Here is a 19,582-nt window from a genome sequence, read left to right on the forward strand (position 1 = left end):
CCTGAGAGGTGATAGTGAGAATGAGTGAAAGCACTGAAGCACCCAGAGGGAAAAACAATTCTGGACTGAACCCTCAAATAGCCTCATATAACGGAGCTGTCAACACCCCCGAGCCTGAAAAATGACAGCGAAGAATGCACTGTAGTTACAGCTAGTTATCAAAGCCAAGCCGTCTGAAGTGAAAGTGTGTACATCCAAGGGAATAAATTACTTATTATGGGGTTTTGCATTGCTGCATACCGACTAGCACTTCAAAAAGGTATGAATGTTAAGATGCAAACACCAGATAAATCCTGAATCCAGTTTAAGTCCCTTGATTTGGTTTGATCCATGACTACAAAAATGGAATGAATAAACAGAGAACGCTTTAAAAAACATTATTTATCATCTTGGGTCTCATTTTCATAGCTGTGGCCATCATTCCCATCACCTATGATGACACTGTACTTAACAAAGATGTAGTTACACTAGAAAATGAGCAGTCAGACAATCAAACTGATTTTGATCAAAGCAATCAGTGTAGCCAGATTACCTAAACAACTTTTTTATTTGGGGGGTGGGGGGGCACAATCCAAATGTCAATGGTAACCCCTCATTGCACAGCAAAACCGTGTGCGTGCACAACTACGGCAGATATGTTAGGTTAAAGCTGAACCATGAGTTTGGGTAATCATTTTCTGTTTACTTTCGTTTTCACCTCCAAAAAAGTTTGGCTGGGGCTGTGTTTAAAACCTGTATGACCAACTAATAGCTTGTGTTTCTTGCCCCTTCAGACTTTTTAGCAATGTTATTATTATGAATTCAGAAATTAACTTAGTAAGCACAATCATAATATTACCCATAGGAAGGCCAAAACTCTGAGCATGACGAAGGTTGCTTTGCATATTGGGACTTTCTGTTAAGATCCAAACAAGTTCACTGTATTTGATTCATCTCAAGTGTATAATCTAGCACATTGTGTCTAGAAGCCATTTTCTAATCATCATTTTGTTTGAACTGCTCTGGATCTGAGTTTAAGTAGACTTTTTGTGTGGGAGAGATTAGTGTGACAGAATCAGACCCCATTTGTCCCTGCAGTGTTCAGTTTTTATGTGCCATATTTTTGTAACAAACTCCCAGAAAACTGCATGTCCACTGCAACCATCAGCTCTTTTAAATCAAGGCTGAAGACTTTTCAGTTTGCTGCTTCTTAGTATTCATTTCTTACACTGCATTGCAACTTGTATTTTATGGATGTCTTATTCTATTTCAGCTTGTATTTTAGCTTTTTTCATTTTTTTAATTGGTTGGCTCTTGAATGAATGTATTTAAATGTCTTTCTGTGGGGTGTTTGTCACTTTGTCTCAAGGCTTTTGAATTGCCTTGTTACTGAAATGTGCTTTATAAATACACATGCCTTGCCTTGCGACTTGTGCAAGAACTGTTACTTAATTGTTATTCTGCCTGGGCTAGTTGGTTACTGTGTGTCATTCCTCTGTAGCAAACCACACAATCTCAGTTTCTGTTTCTTAACTCTGCTACAGCCACTCAAGTGTCTCAGGAGGAACCATTATCTAAAAGCTAAAGATCATATTTTGTAGCTTACTGATGGCTTACTTACAGAACAGGGTCCACCAATAATAAATCTATACTCCATCCATCTACCATTTAGACTGTCAACCTGAAATACACTCAACAGACTCTCAGGACCAGGTTGGCAGTGTAGTCCTTGATTAAAGACAAAAATGGAATTAAACTCATTTAGTAACACAGGTTACAACACACTTGAGAAAAGTTGCAGAAAACAAAAGCTCAGACATCCTGGGGTAGGGAGCTCAGGCTCCAAACGCCTCATGGGAGATCCATTTCCACTTGGCTGGCTGCAGATCCAATCAGCCAGCAGGAGAGAACTCCGCCAACCAAATGTCAGAGATTAGGCCACTGAGTCACCACCTGGATTCATCACCCTGAATTACTCATCGACTATCCTTTTCAATCCGTTTCAACATTTGAAATGCTAAATAAATGTAATGGTACCTGGAAAAATGAGTCATGTGTCACTGATCTCCACGGTCAAATCTAAATGTCAAATTGAGCAATTACGCCATGACGCTAATCCCTGTGTTTGGGTCCATTCACAGATTACATTAACCCAAATATCCAGCTAGCAGATACAGCATTGTATCATCACGGCTGCAAGTCTGTGTTGTTGTGCAGCTGAGTGTGTTGAGTCTCGCTGATCGGCCATGTGTTTATTTACTAGTCAGCCCACACTCTCTGCTCCTCATCATTCTCAGGCAAGTCTCCCAGTGCCATCACCAGCTCCGTCCCATCTCCCATAAATCCCATCGGCAAGGCCATTGCAATGTAAGGCGGCCATATTTACTGCCCCGAAAGCAATTGGAGGTTAACAATGAGGCCTGGCTGCTGCGGTTTATGAGCTGCTATAAAATTGCCACTATGATTAAAATCTCCATCAGGTGAAAGACAATAGTGCAGCCCTTTCTCTTAAGACTCCTGTGAAATATCTCCTGACACTTGTCCTCCTTTTGCTACCCTCTCCTCTCCATGACCCCGTTTGCAGGCTTTTTACCTTGGCTAACTGACCTTAAACAGCCCACTGTCTTATTAATGTCTGGGAAAGTGCACTGAAAGCTGTTGGCCTGCCCTTTGTGTGTGTTTGTGGCTGTGTGTGTGAGATGATCTATAATATAGGGTTTTTCAGATACCTGTGCGTGATAGATTTATTGACCTGAAAGACATTTTTCAACTTCTGTGATAATGAACAACAATTCCCTTTCTGTGACTTTCATGTTGAAACTGTGAAATGAGCTGCAATGTACTTTTCAAACCTTACAGCTAATGTGCCACATGTTACATTTAAGAGGAAATACTTCTCTCAGTCTTTTCTTTAAAATAAATCTGAGCCGGTGATTATCAAACTAACTTCAAATTTGCCTGGCAGAGCTACTTGTGCTGTGAGTACCATGTGATTGATTGATCACCGTCACTTGAGCTGAACTAGGAATGTTTACTTAAGTGAAGGTGTTTGTGGCCTTTGTTGTGTGATGTATCACCTCAGCTTCTTTTTCTCTTAAGGTTAAGGTAATCAAACAACATCCACACTACCAGAAATCCCTCTTTTAGAAGTAACTCCCACACAGCCGAACCAGCAGCGAAGTCACATGGCTGAAAGTAAACGAAACGCTGCTGCTTCTTACATCAGTGACTGATCAGAGAATTATTTTAAAGGGAACAGCCATAGCTTGCAATATTGCAGAGGGGTCCAACTGCCGACTCCACTGTGGAGTCGCTTCCGGTGCATGCTCCACTCTCAAGTCAGCTCCTCTGTCAGGATAGGATAACCATAATAAACTGTTTTTTTACGTCCCCCACAGGACGAAACATGATGCGTTCTCGGTTGTTTCGCTATTCTACCCATCGTGACAATGGTATGTGACTGGTTAGCATTATCCAAAACATTGAGAAAAGTCTGAATGCATTGATCTTAGTATGTGTTCACCGTCAAAAGCTACCGCTCTCAATATTGTACATCTAAATCACACAAATTAGAATCATAATGTTACACGTGTTTAAGTTAGGTTATTTGTTGTTCTACATAGGTAACGTTAGGCTATGCCAACAATGGCTAGCATTAGCTCCTGAAGAAGTATGGTAGGATTCGCTTTTTTTTTTTCTTTGGATAACATAAGCTACTCATAGACTGTATGAAGCTCCTGTGTGTTCGGCTTTATTAAACATTTTTTTGGTATGCATTTAGCAAGGGCATCAGTTTGGATTTGTCTTAATATGCTGACTAAGACTAGGTTAGTTGTTCCAAAAGAAGATAAAATAAAGATACTGTTTAGACCGTTTTTAGCTGTTTTCACACTTAAACAGCTTGCAAAGACTTTTATTTGCTGGATGTGACATTTTACTCTTTGCTGCACCGGGACATTTTCTTGCGTACTGGGACTTCTTCAAAGCTGCCGGTCCTCTCCTCTGCACTCGCCTGTTCCTGTTCTCGCCTGCCTGCTAAACTCTAAACTCTGATGTCTTTCAAGCAGCTCATCAATGTCACTTGTCGTGAACCGACCAATCACAGCCTGGATGGGGCGGGACATTTAAAAGTGTTGACAGATAGGTGTCATTTTCACTGGGAACAGGTCAGAATCCGAATATCTCCATCACTTTTTGAACGCTTTTGTTAAAAATATTCTGAAATACAGAATTGAAAGGAAAAAATGTAATGCAATTGAAATATAGAAGAAACAAATTTGCATTGTCCAAAAGCTGATTACTGAATTATCTGAATTATATTCCATTATATCTGCGATGGACTGGTGACCTGTCCAGGGTGTACCCCGCCTTTCACCCGATGTCAGCTGGGATTGGCTGCAGCCCCCCCCGCGACCCTGTACACAGGATAAGCGGTTGATGATGGATGGATATTCCATTATATTTTGAATTGTCACCTGTCACCTTAATTTAGTTTCCCTTCACATAAATAAAGACATTTCCTCCATAACTTGGTGCAGAAAATGTGTTCAGAATTCAAGAAATTAGGTGGTTAATGCGCAAAAAGTTGTTAATGTTATAATAGCTACTAGTTTCATCTTGTGGTTGAGGATAGTGTGCTGGGGGGAGAGTACTGGCACCTATTTTTTTCCCACTTCAAGCACTGACTACAACAGTGTTTCCCAACCCTCTCCTGGAAAAAGTTACACCCTGTCCTGTATGATTTAATCTCTTCTTGCTGTGACTGCGACACAGTCAGAGTTGAGTTGATAGTTTGAATCCGCTGTTTTGGAGCAGGGAGAGATCTAACACACACGGTTATATAAAAAGTTTACGTTATCTAACTTACAGAAAGAAACTACTCCTCCCATAGATCCTCGGGGCTTCACCACAGCCACTGTTGGCATATCTTAATTTGCGTGATTTAGATTTACAATTATTGATAGTGGGAGATATTTTAATGGAACATGCCAAGACCCATGCATTCAGACTTCTTTTTTTTTAATGTTTTGAATAATGCAAATCTGTCACTGCTGCCAACTCCTTTTCTAACTGTGTAATCTGTGTGTATACAGTGAATAAAGTAAAAGTATTATTACAGTAGGCTACTAAATTTTGTGTCTCCTTTCATTTTAAAAAAGTGGATTTTTACAGAATTATCGATCCAGGTATACATGTTGTATTGCATGTGTGTCCATTTTTACAGATTTTACAGTTTGACAGTTAGTCCACAAGCTGTAGTCCATATAGCCCAGCAGGTTTCAAATTACGGTCCATAAGGAGGGTCTGAGCTGTTAGGGAAGCAGTAAAATCATGCATCTGTGGGGGTCACTAATTCATTTACCAACAACATTATTTTTAATCACAAATGTATTTTCATTGAAATTATTATTTACATTATAACAGGCTAAAATAAACAAGTTTTCCAAATGAACTCTGCTGCGTACCGCATAAGTGGTTTATTTCAGGCTTTTGAAACTTAGACTTTGTTGCAGTATCGTAGACATCTGGGGCAAGTAGTGTGCTGCTGTGTGTGTGTGTGAGAAGATGTTGACCACGTAATGAGCAATGAAGTCTCTGTCTCTCTGTCTGTCTAGGCTCAAGCTATTATTTAATTATTTATTAATCTCCGCCGTAACATTCGTTATATTAAAGACCCCAGCAAAGCTCAAATTATAACTGTAGTCCAGTTCCCACAGTTGTCAGATTTTCATACTAAATTCAGCTGATAGCAGTAAAATGCCATAGAACATATTAATCTTCAAAGGGAAATTATGAATGAGAAGTGTGTGTGTGTGTGTGTGTGTGTGTGTGTGTGTGTGTGTGTGTGTGTGTGTGTGTGTGTGTGTGTGTGTGTGTGATGTGTGTGTGTTTTTAAGAAGACTGGAAGAGAGGCTAAGTTACAATCTTAAACAACGACATCATGTTTTTCTGTGATTTGATATGGTTGGCTGTATGGACGGAGTTAACGTCCTATTTTGACAGTATAAATAAATAGTGCCTGTAAAAAAGATACTGTTACTAGTTGAATTATTGAGGCGATATACAGTCGGCTTTGTTGCTACACAAGCATCTTGTGCTAAGTAGACAGAATAGGCTCAAATCAATGTGCTATATTTAAGGATTTAGCCTACTAGTTTTCACTTACAATGTTCACTAATTAATTAAATATAAATCAATGACAAAATCCCTTCCCCTATAAGTGGCTCAATGATTAAATTTTATAATTTTTGAATGTGTTTCTTGTCAAATCACCCTATTTCTTTTGTATTTTTTGCGCGTATTTCCTGTCCTGACAGTGGAGCCGACCTAAGAGCGGAGCCTGCACCGGAAGTGACTCCACAGCGGAGGTCTGCAGTTGGATGCTCTTGCAATATTGTGCTATTATTTTAAGGACATATCACCCACCCTACATGCCAAGAATGTGTCTGTCTTTTCTTAGTGTGTCTGTCTGAATATCCATCCAACATCAGTGATTGACAAGCAAAATGCCTTAGGACTCATCTGTTTCTTAATTTATCTGAATCCCCAAACCTCCTCTTTTGCCTTCATCATTCTTCCCTTTCGTCAGATACATGAGCTGAAGGGGCAGACCCATGAAAGCAATCTGCCACAAACAGGAGAAGCAGGGTGGAGATCACAGAATCCATCCAATCTCATCCATGTTAACAACAGGCATACAAACACGCACACACACACCCACACCCACATATATGGTAACATGTGTGCAACCAAATGGCATAAGTACAAAAACATACCTTGCTTTATATAACCTTGGCAAGCACACACACATACACACAGCGTAAATCTATTGCAGGTTTCATCTTGAAATGCAGGTGGCCAAAAAGATATTCCATGTCTTTTCATAAAAAAAAGAAAAAACATAAAAACACCCTAAGTTGGTGCCTGTAATTGCCAACCCTGACAAACTGTCATCTATTTAAGCTGCAATTTTAGTGATTTGCAGGCAAAGAAAGAAAGGTGCAGAGGCAAAGATTTGCTGTTCAGTCGCAGCCTTTCACCGAGGCAGAGAAGAGAATAATTACTTCCTCTACTGAAGATCTTGCTCCTCATCCTCTCACCTCTCTTAGCTTCTGATTTTCTTGTGTCTGCTCCAATCAACTGGTGTCCTCCCTTTTGTCTGCCCTCACCTGTCCCTCTCTACTTCTTCTCTACTGTGCTAAGAACACTCCCTGCGTTGTCTCTATGGTGCCACCGCTTTCTCCAACAACAAGTAAGGCACGCAGGACACATTTTCAAAGCTTTTTATCAGAAACCAGCATCCTCTTCTTAACCTTTACTCACACCAAATGTGACTCTTTGCTCTTTCTACCATTTGCACTTTTAGAGAAGAATCAGGAGGCGGAAAGTGCGAGAAAATAGAGATGAACAAGTGAAAGGAGTGTCATTTAGAGACTTGATATGTGTTGCAAGTCTCATAAAAATCCTCATTGGATTCATTTAAGCAGTGGACGACGCATCAATGTCCTTCTCTATCTGTGTGTGTGTGACAGCCATTCTATCTCTCGTTTGTGCTGCTGAATTGCAATAAGGTCATTCCATTTTCTTTTAGGCTGTCTATTAATTTTGAGAGCACACAGCCTTGGGGGCTTTTCTGTTTGTTTTCAGCCATGCCATTTTGGTTTCATTGTCTGAAATTTCTGAAATGGCAGCTTTAGTGAGCTATTAGTGCAGCACAAAACACTAGAGGAGCTTAACAGAGGAGGCGAACAAGGAAGAAGGGCCTCTCTGCCCCCCTGACCCATATTACAGTACATTAAACACCAAATCATCCATTCATTCTCTGTCTTTTTCCCTCTTAGACACACACACACACACACACACACACACACGCACGCACACACGTCTGGTGTTGAACTCATCTCTGGGTATAAGGCCTGGAAACACCCTACAGACCTTTGACTTTTGGCACTGACATTTTCTAAGTGATGGAGCGTTCTCACTGGAGCAGCATCACATTGACTGAAGGTGTCAATAATGTTGCTTGGGATTTCTTTGAGATGTTGGTGCTGCAAAGTCTAGAGAGGTCACACAGAGATCAAGCATTGCTGGAACAATGGGCTACCAAATGGGCATGAGAGATGCAGTTGTACAGCAGAGCAGAAAAGTGTGACCTGTGTTGATGCACACACACACACACACACACACACACACACACACCTCTGAAATGATATAACATAGTGCTTGTTACAAATAAAGCAGTGTTATAGATAACCATAAATGGAGCTCAGTCTTATACTCCACTGATCGTAAATCCAACTAAGTACCTCCAGCAGCAGGCCAATTCTATCCCCTATATTGTAATTGTGATGATTTAGAGTGTGTTTACCGTCCAAGTATGAACACAGTTCATCTAAGTGATCATTATTTGACACAAACCAAATCTATCAGACGTCGTTTAGGGAACAAATGACAAAGTGATGCTATTAAAATTCATAAAGAGCGTGCCATAAACTTTCTGACACATTTTAGTGACTTCAGCAGAATGCTTACAGTGCATCCGCATATTTGAGCTTCAGTGCACGGGACTGACTCATCCCGAGAGCCGCTTTTCATTTGATTGTCACAGAAGAGAAGCCCTTACGCTATCAGGCAGGTTTAGAGTTTAGAGGAGGGCCGTCGAGAAAAAAAAACCCTGCAGGCTTCCCTTCATGACTCTTATCTCTTTAAGCACATTTCCTAAAGCCTTAACTTAAATCGATTTTGAAGACGACTGCATTTTATGGAATAAGATATATCGTCTTCTTCTCTCGTATGGTCCTCTTGCCTAGTCAAAAACCATACGGCGATATCGCAACAATATATGGGCTTTAACTTTAACTGGGTCTTAAACTCTTGCAGCCACAGCTTGTACATACTACATATTGTGTGTTTTGCACGGTGTATTAGTGTGATGTCGCGCTGCACATTTTGTGCCATACCGTCAGATCTGCCAATGATAGAGTTACTACTGCACATATGGCTCAGAAATCAGTGTGACCACTGATATGATACAGTGAAACATGTCTGACAGAGAGAAATACAACATCAGTTCCAAGTTGTGTTATATCTTGATGGAAGCAAAAATAACTGACCAGAATAAAAAGCACAGATCATTTTTCAGAATAAACTGGTCCTTGACTGTCTAATTCGTTTAAAATCACTCCACATACAGCAGCTTCTCAGGGACTTCCTTTATAGCACAGTGTAGTGATCCTCTCTAGCAGGCACAGAGGTAAAAGCTATTTATTAGGGAAATACCAATGCATCTCATGAACCTATATCTACATCTTACATCTCTTGCTCTACAAGAATTTTGAAATCATACTTCACACAGCCACATATGTGGTGAACATTTAATTACTGCAGATTGTCTGACTTCACAACATAATTCCTCCGCACCTCAGGTAGTTTCATAAGATACCATTTTAAGGTAGACAGCCTGTCAACATGAGAGGCAAACTGGCATGGAAACCTGGTCGATTTTTGGTTGAGGAAGGAGGGAGTCCATTTACTTCAATATTGCCAACAGCAAAGAGCTAGATTTATGTAAGAAAAGAGAGAAGGATTACAGCGTTCACAGTCTTTTTGACTGCTCAATGTCTGGACATACCCACAGAGATATAGTCTTACTTTCAGATGTTTTCAATCTCCTTTTTGGAAAAAAATCTAAATCTGTTGTCCCGTGGAGACCGTATGTCCAAAAATAAGCATAATAAAAATTTAAAAAAATACTAATCATAATTTCCTGACTTGAGCCCAATTATCCCTTCCAAGCAACAAATTAGCAAGATATGTCTCTTTGTAATCCATTTTAGCAGACACTCAGATCAGACTCTAAACATTTGCATACCGAGCTTTAGTATACATTTGGAGAACTGGGTAGTCAAAGTAATGACATCATCACCATTCATGATTTGCAGTCTGAGCTTTGACAAAGTTTGATAATAATCCTCATTTGGACTTCTTGTTGGAAGCAACAGGAGCTCGCCGTTTCAACACGCTGTTGGAGCTAAAGTGCTCTGCAGGTCCTGCAATAGTTGGAAATTATCCAAAATTGCTGTACCTAACACTAAAATCCACCTACTGTCAGGGAAATGAGAGTTAAAGTGTCAGATTGTCTCAGTGGTTTACTGCTGCATGTACCAAGTGCTAATGGCGGTGGTACAATCTCCGTCTCATGTTCTGCTTTTGGGTATCATTTCACATCTCTCAGCCTGCGAACTATCACAGAAATAAACACTTGAGGAGGAGGTTAGATTACATGATTTATTCACAATATATTTTGAGCTGTGGCCTCCCAGAGCCGGAAACATTTTTAAAATTCAGTGCAGTGGGTGGGGTCACCAGGCTAAACTGTGGATGGGTTTTAATGAGCAAAAAGAAAAGTTTCAAAACAATAAGATCTGATCACAGAGTCCCCACCTAAATTAGCCAATTTCATAAAACACATTAACCTGCGTCTAGTGGTCGTTGCATCATCCCTAATCTCTTTTCCATTATAGAGAGGGGACTGGTTTGGGCTCCAGCAGAATGGAGCACTAATCATTAGGTGCACAGAGAACAGAGCCCAAGGTTTTTAATGATGATTAAGATCCACACTGTGATTGTAGGAGCCCTGATGAGCTCCTTCACACACACACACACACACACTAAACCACATTGTTCCTGAGTCAGAAGGGCGTGGGTGGGTAGGGTGTGTGTGTTTAGGTTGTGACATAGTATTAATTTTCAGTCCAGAGTGTTGAGACAGGAGAAACAGAAAGGCAGCAAGAAAGAAAGACTCACTGCAGCCTCATCCTCCCTGCTGTCACTGGTGTCCTCACTCTTGTGGTGGCCGGCTGAGGAGCGAGTGTCCCTCTTACGGCTGGCGTCCGTCCCCTCCATCTGTCTCTCTCCATCTGGGCCAAGGTAAAAACATGGACACTGCTCAGAAAGCCAGCAAGCAACATTACCATCACTATTGTTGACGTCATCATCATAATCCTCATTGTCACCTTCCTCATCTCCATTTTAATCATCATCATTAATAATAGCATCATTGTCATTGTGATCGCTATCATTATCTTCATCATCAAAAGCTTAATTATATATTTTGAATATCTTCATTACCATCATGATCATGGTCAACAATAATTTTGAGCTATCACTCATTTTTCTTCCTACTGAGCCCCCCTACTGTAATCAAACCCAAATAAGGGTTTCCAGAGAAAAAGAAGAAAAAAAAAATGTAATTGGAAAAGAGACATGAGAGAAGAATGACAACCAGTCCGAAGGGGAAATGTGGAGTGGGGGGAGTGAAAATGGTGCCGAGGGGGGAGTTGAGAAATGGAGAGACATAAAGAATAGCTTTTCTCGCTGCAAAGTGGACCTGTTAGAATGCTGTCACGCCACAGATGGATTATGGGAGTTTTGCTCCACAATGCTGACAGTTGCCTTGGCCGGGAGAGAACAACCGGAATTTAAATCCACTCATTACGTGTGTGTGTGTGTGTGTGTGTGTGTGTGTGTGTGTGTGTGTGTGTGTGTGTGTGTGTCCGAGCATATGGTCAAAATTTCTACCTCTCCACACTGCCAGCAAAACACACATTCATACGCACACACTGTCATGGATGATCAAACCGGTGCACAATTCAATACAGAGCAATAACAGGATATTCAACACTTTATGGGAGCCTGGGTATTTGGAGTTACAAGCAGCGAACGGATACTCACAAGGTTTCCTATAAGAGTTTTCACCTCTACAAGGAGTTCATATAAAAGGGAATCCATACTCTATTCACTCCAATCTCTTTTTTATTTGTATTGTGCAGAATTCGATCCCATTTAGCTGACATGGTTCGCGAATGCACAACACTGCTGCAGCTTGGATCGGCTGCCATAAAAAGTGGCGCCTGTGCCATTGACTCCCCCATAAAAAGCAGGAGGGGAGGGACTTTGTAAAGCAGGGGTGGCTGTACTGTACGCACAATACAGCCACACACAGAATGGCATGCACACACCCAAACACACACACACACATATACACACACAAGGGGAATGATTGTGATTAAAAGACAGAATGGGGAGAACGGGGTGGCTATAAAGCATAATGAGAGCTAATGGTTTTCCAATATGTCCCCTTAACAATGAGTCAGAGTGGGCTGAATTAGATGGGGGAGGTGGTGTGTGTGTGTGTGTGTGTGTGTGTGTGTGTGTGTGTGTGTGTGTGTGTGTGTGTGGCAAGGTTGAGCTGCAGGGAATAATTGATGCAGTCATGAGCAAGCTGAAAGACAGATAGGTGTACTTGTGCATGCTCACTCACCATTCATGTAAAGAGATAGAGAGGAGAGAGTGGAAAAACAAAGTTAGTTTTTCTCTTGTACAACTTGTTCTGCATCTCATGAAAGTCTCCATATCCAACATAATCTGCATTCGTTGATGATTTGTTTTCCTCATTTGTTTGGATATCATCTTGCATGTCTCCCACCACTCCCTTTGCAATTTCAGTGATTCCAGACAACTGTAACAAAAATCTGCTTTGATCTGAAAAAAAATAAATAAATAAAATAATTCACTGGCTTTCATTGAATATATGAAATAAAGGAGAAAATTGCCGTGTTCACAACACATTCCCTTTGAAACTGTGTTCCCGTCTTTCTCTGATTATGTAAGGGTATATTGTGTGGTATGTTTTCTGACTCTTGTCCGCTCACACCAAAGTGCACTGGAAAGGTCACCCCAAAAAAGGACCACAACAAAACTCTAAATAATCCCACAACACCAGCCAATGGAAGTCGGGGAAGCTTTCGGGGAGTGTCATTTCCATGTCCAGCAAGGCCATGTGAGCCACAAGTCAGTCCGCAGTGCAATTGACATGGACAGTCTAAAGACAGCCTCCAGGGTCCCTCAAAGCTCAGCCAGATCAAAGAGCAAACACCAAAGAGTAGCCGTGCTCAACTTCGTCTCACTTCAAGCCCGACTTTCCTGACCATTGTTGAGCCAAAAATAGCAAGACCCTTCAACTTCCAAGTCTTGGTCTAAGTATGTAAATAAAATCTCTTACAGTAAAAGCTCTAAATGTAGATTTCAGTAGTGGCATGTGTCCCTTCATAAAAAAATGAATGTCTGAATGTTCAGGACGCTCTATTAATTTAATTTCATAGTTACATGCACCTATGTGTAAAAAATACCCCAAAGATATTAAACAAAGGATGATAGTGTAATTATAACAAATCCCTCCAATGGAAAATGTAATTCTTTACGCGTTGCAATGTGTCTTTCACTTAATTTTGCTGTTTATTTTTGTTCTTCCACTGAGTAAACACTGCATGAGTCACTGCATGAGTCAACCGGCAGCACATCTCCACTTAACCGTTTATCTGAGACTATTATGAGCCGGCAATGCACCAGGGAGCGAGGTGAGACTCCTCTTTGCCTTGCCTCATTTATGTAAGTGATCACCTTAAATATGAATAAGCACGCAGAACATAAAAACCTCATATCGGCGCCACGGTAGCTCACCTGGTACAGTGTTTAGCACGTGTCAAGGCTGAGTCCTTACCGCGGCCTGGGTTCAAGATGATAGGAACGCATTGTATTTTGCAGGCATAAGAAATATTCTAGCAGTATAGCTTGTGACTGACGGCCAAATCCATCTGAGCTTTCTTTAATACCCCCAATAAATAGAGAAAAGAAAAACGGCATTAGAATTTGCCGAAAAGTAGATCACCTATGGAAACATCAGCCAGGTGACAGAAAACCATAGACCGACATTAGGAGACAAACTTCAACAAAGAATTCAATTTCAAAAAATGTCTCTTCTTTTTCAAGTCCCTCAAGCATTGTCTTTTGAAGGGTGAGGAGAGTAATTTTTGACTGAACTTCTTTCCTTCTTTAAGCACTAAAAGAACAAAATGCATCTCTGCACAGTATGCAAAGAAAATGCCTTATCAAGTGAGGTGTAACATGGAAATTACTTTCCGCTGCTATTTATATCATTACAGTTACATTTAAATCATTAGTGCCCCATTCGCAGAGAGTCCCTTTTTATGGATAAATGTTTGCAAATTTGAAAAAGAACATTCACTGCTAATATATTCTTCTAATACATTCTTTAACAATCCCAAAAGGAGAATATAATGAGAACTGCAAAGCACTTGTAGATTATCTGGGTTTGTGTGTGTGTGTGTGTGTGTGTGTGTGTGTGTGTGTGTGTGCGTGTGCGTGTGCGTGTGCGTGTACATTAGTAGAGAAATATTCAAACATTCTTTGCCAACATATCCCATGAGTGTGTGTCCTCACTAAATGTACGTATGCATGTGTGGACTCACGCTTACATGTCTGGCAGGAAGCAGAGGTTTGACAAATCACATAGTTCTGTGGTGGTGACCACCAACACAAAGTTAAAAAGACCTGAAAGACAGGCATTTATATATACACACACACACACGAGTTGACCATGATGCAGTGTACAGCAGCCGAGGTAAGTCTGATGCCTGTGGCGAGCTGCAGGGAGTCAGGAGTCAGTCCCTGGACTTCCTCGAACCTCCATGTGGGCTCTAATGAAGTAATGAAGAGCAGACTGGCAGGTTAATGGAAGCCAATCGACTACGAGCTCCTCCACCAGCAGGAGACCAGCCAGAATACTAATCATTCAGGAGCCTCCTCTCTTATGTTCTGCCTAATCTGTTCATTTCCCCCCGGTTCTAAAACTGCACCACTATTTACTGTGCAGGTAAAATGGTGGAGAGCAACTTCTGTAACCTCCAGAGGACAAAGATACGGACCGATTTTTGGAGTGTTTTGTAGATTAAGTCTGTGACGGAGTATATTAAAAACCACAAAAAACAGCAGTCTTATCCAAGGTTGATGTGGGTGTAATCTGTAGATAGAGACAAGGATTGGGGGAAACTTTCTCCAGCTTACTCTGCTTTTTGGGAAATGAGTAATAAGTTCACCTTGCCTGGCTGCCCTTTTAAAACTAATGCTATTCTAAACTCTATAGCTTTCAGCAAACTGCAGCTGTCAGAGCTCTCATCTCCGCTGTACGTGGGCCAATTTATATGTATGTGTGTATTTCAGTGTGTTTGTGCGTGTATATGCATACAATGCATGTGTGTGTGCGTGTTGTATCTCTACGTCTCATTTTATCTTTGAACAAGACTGACACCAACCACTGAGTTTCACTGCAAGGCGGTGCTCCACTCTATGTTAAGTGATAGAACGGTGATACAGCAGAATGCTAATCACAGAAGCAAAGAAGTCAGTGCAGAGGGTGCTATGTGCACGGCAATGAAGGGCATTTAGAAGAGAAAAGCAGAGACAAGTGAACATTAGAGAAGAGATAAATAAAGCTGAGGTGCTTAAGTAGGAGGAGTTAAGTTTGGACATATATGACAAAGTCCAGTGACAACAAATTAGATAATAATCATCTGTTTGGGAGCCCTCAGGATCTGTAATAGCCCCTCTGGTAAACAGGGGAAATAATAGCACACAGCCAAACACGGCAGCTCACAGTGGTTACAGAACAACGCCAGCGGTCATTAGCACAATTCACTTGCCAGTGTTATTTCAAGAGTGGTTCCTACATGATGGTCTCCTTTGAAAAAGGCACAGTCAAGCACAATTAATGTTCCACGTTAGGGTTAGGCCTAGCAACAGAACAGAGGCAGGGGGGAAAATGCATTAAATAAATACCTGTTTCATGGTTACAGATACACATTACAATGCCCAAAAGAAGGTCAAACATCTACTTGTTCATTTGGTTTCAAAGTACGTATTTCTACGGCTGCAACTACAAATTATTCATAATACTAATAATAATTTCCTAATGGATTATGTTTTCAATTAATCTATTGATCCACAAGTCAATAGAAGGTTTTACTGATTTTACATGTATGTAAAATAGCAAATAAATGCCCATAACCCGGAGTCCAAAGTGATGCTTGCTTCTTCTTACTAACAGCCCAAACTAAAACACATTCAATATTATAGAACAGAAGAAACAGAAGATCCTCATATTTTAGAGGCTTGAGACATATATGTACCAAATTTTTGCTTGATAAATGTCTTTTAATTATTTATTGACGATTCATTGATTATATAAATCTTTGTTGGATTGTTCTTCTACCGATCAACTAATTGAATAATTAGAACCACATTCTTACTTGTGCTATTGTCGTATTAGGATGTGATCTAATATTTGACATATAACAAGTGACTGAAGTTGACCTCAAATATATTTCAGAGGCACTGGAAAACTTCTTCATTTATTTTGAGCCATAGCACCTTGCACTACCAACAGACCCTATATTCAATCTCATCCCAAAAATGCTTTATTGGATGGAGTCCCAGAGACAGTGAAGGGATGCTGGAGCACTCTGAAGTCATTTCTTATTTTTGAGTTTATAAAGAGGCTAAGGGTGACACTATCCTTGCTGGAAATAGCCATGTGAAAGGGCTACACTGGAACAGTGCTTTAGTAGAGATTCAAATGAAGCTCAACATCTGTTATCATGGGCAATTTGTGCAAGAAAAAACTCCCACACAGTTACCACTAGCCTGTTTTCTTAGCTATATTCACACTACATGCCTTAATACTCAATTCCAATTTATTGCCCATATCAATATGGCCCATATCAGCCTTCAGTGTGAATTGGCCATGGCCTAAAAAGTGACCTACATGTGCAAAAGAATAATATGACATCACAGGCTGTCTTACAGAAGTAAACATGGGAGCTGAGACAAAAGTTAGCTTCTACGGTTTTATTTTTAAATTGACTTCAGGTGAAAGAAAGGGAATTCGTTCATGATAAGGACAAGGAAGAGGAGAAAGAGAGACCAATTTTTAATTATGGCTTTTTGTGGAGCTTTTCCGTTCACTGCGGCTCCCATTAGAGCAGTATTGTGACCACGGTTGCTCTAGAGATGTCAGAGTCGTATGAATTCCAATCTGACAGTCCAGATTAAAGTCACATTTAAAAAAATATGACCTTAATCTGCTTTGGACCACATATGAAAGTGGCCCAAATCTGAACAGGAAAGATCAGATTCACGTGACTTGTGCTGTTCACACTGATCTGAGTCACATATGAGCACTTTGGCCTGTAGCCTGAACGCAGCCTTTGACACATTACAAGGACTGATAGATGACTAGGTGAAGTATTTGCACTATTTGATCACTAAGGTTTGATGATTATGTTGATTAACCTCTTGCCCATGTCTACATAGCGTCAAACTGATGCAGTATGGGGGAACTGGCTGTTTGCATCAGTGAGAATACTGACCAAAATAAGTACTTGATGTGAAATTTGTTTTTCCATACAGAAAAGGTGAGTGGAAATGATGGACAGGCGCAGAAAACTGGGAGAAACGATAAGCAACAAGAATCAAACAACAAGACGGGAAAGATGACTTGGTAGGATGAACAGACAAAAGAGTTATGGGAAGAGTGGAGAAATGCACAGTTACAGAATGCTCTGTGTAAATTATTTACAGGGTTGATCTTCTCTACTTAGTAAGTACACTGTGACTCCATCTTGGTGACGTAGGCCGTGCTCCCCTTGAGCTTGCACCAGCATCGTAGAAGAATGTTAAATAACCCCTCGCCTCATCTCCCTGCATTGGGGAACATGATTAAAATTGCATAGGGCGGCCAAACAAGAGGCTGCCGCTTTTAAGAACATGAGAGCGGGAGAGAGACAGGGGGATTAAGTGAGAGGGGGACGGGGTGCAAGGGTGGAGAATAGATGAGGCTACGGGGGAGGAGATTCAATTGGAAGTCAAGGGGGACACGGTAAGAGGAAGTTGAGTGGGATGCAAGGACAAGAGTCTGCGAGAGATGTCAAGAAGAGGGTGTAACCACAGAGTGGGAGCCTTCCCTTTTGCGGGTGCTCACATGTTCACTCGTTCAATCAGTCATTACTCAGGCGGCCAGTAACTGACTGACTTAGCCACTCACTCGTTGCCTCTCTATCCTCTCTCTGCGATGCATTTTTTTACTCTACTACTTTTTACAAGTGCACAGCTTATAAAGTTTTACAAGGCTCACGGCATTTTGCTCTGCAATCAGGCATGACGTTATGAAACAGGGTTGACACAAGGCAATGGAGGATCTAAAACTGATGGGCCAGCGTAGTTTCTTAATGACTCTTTGCGGCCCAACAGCCAAGCATTTGTGCGCACACATATGCAGGGTGGCATGGCAGGGGGCAGCGCAAGTGTAGCAGGCTTCACCGGGGCTGCACTGGCCAAATGGAGCTAGCTAATTATAGCAAATAAACTGCACTGATCTGTGCCATTAGCTAGTCAGTAATGAAGCAGAGTGGAGGGCTGCTGTGAAACTGATGAATAGGCCCGGCTCTGAGTCCTGCACTCCCTGGCCTTTAGCTCGGCTCTGACAACACAGCCTTCTGAGGAAAGTGAGAGTGCATTAAGACAAGAGGCATAACAAGACTTTGGAGATGAGATAAACAGAGACAAAGGCTCTGTGTCAGAGAGGAGCAAGGAAAGGAGAGAGAGAGAGAGAACTTGATGGGAGAAAAGATAGAAAGCGGAGCGAGAGAGCATGTAGTGAGAGAGAAAGTGTGCTTGTAGGCCTGTGGGTGGGTAGGGCAGAGAGAGAGATTGCAGAGATGCTTAATGTGCTGTAATATGGGTCAGGGGCAAAGAGGTCCCACTCTCTCTCTCTCCCCCTCTCTCTTCTACCCTCTCCTCTCCTCTAAGCTCCTGTAATGTTTTGCACTCCACTAATAGCTCACTAAAGCTGCCACTTAGGAAAATTCAAACAACAAAAAAACAAAACGCTTTGGATAGAAACACACATATAATCAGTGCCCTGAGGCACAGTGCACTCAAAGATTAATAGACAGCCTGAAAGAAAATGGAATGACCTTATTGCAGTGTCAGGCTACACACACACACACGCACAAGACACACACACATACACACAGATACTTAGAGGGTATTGTTTTGAACCAAATCTAATGAACAGAATCAATTAAACATTTGCATTTCAGAGTATATGAGTTTGTGTGAGGTCTGCTGCATTCAGAATGAAAGGCAGTGCTCATTACATTTCAATAGTACATGCACAAATATGAAACACAAGCTTTTGTCTTCCATTTATGAATATTTATTGCTACTTGCCATAGTGTGAAAATGTGAAGAGTGCCATTAAGAAGTCAACAGATTACATCCACAATCAGAAACACTCTAAAAGCCAGGAAGTGCCTATTGCTTATCTCCAGGCCATCTGGCCTCCAGTGAGGTTTATAACCGACTTGCTCTCTACTTGAAACACAAGTATTATCTGCACTTGAGGTTTTTACACTCATGCCACTATTAGCAGCTGAACAGTTCCTAGGAGGTGAAAGCTTAAAGCCGTGTGCATTATATTTCTAAAAATGCAAAAAAAAAAACACCAGTATGTGTCCAGTAAATGTATTGTTTGACCTCTCTGATGGTACGTAACGGGTTTACTCAGGGGACAAAAAAAATCTGATAAATATTGTCAATCTCCCATTTAGCTGGTATTTGGCCATAGGCTGCGGTGCAAAACAGTCTGATCCCTGTGTGTTCTGCCAGCCCAATCGCCCTGCTCACC

General features: G+C 41.1%; 1 protein-coding gene across 1 annotated transcript in view; it reads right to left on the minus strand.

The window, feature by feature from the left end:
- b4galnt4a (beta-1,4-N-acetyl-galactosaminyl transferase 4a) overlaps positions 1-19,582 on the minus strand; it is a 138,431-nt gene that overhangs the window by 77,099 nt on the left and 41,750 nt on the right. Inside the window, 1 exon segment of the mRNA XM_038706809.1 lies at positions 10,786-10,898. Coding sequence (XP_038562737.1) covers positions 10,786-10,898 — 113 coding nt within the window.

This window comes from Micropterus salmoides, unplaced genomic scaffold (assembly GCF_014851395.1).
Source record: "Micropterus salmoides isolate LMB-PRFRI ecotype aquatic unplaced genomic scaffold, ASM1485139v1 Ms_hic_scaffold_8, whole genome shotgun sequence".
Classification (NCBI taxonomy): domain Eukaryota; kingdom Metazoa; phylum Chordata; class Actinopteri; order Centrarchiformes; family Centrarchidae; genus Micropterus; species Micropterus salmoides.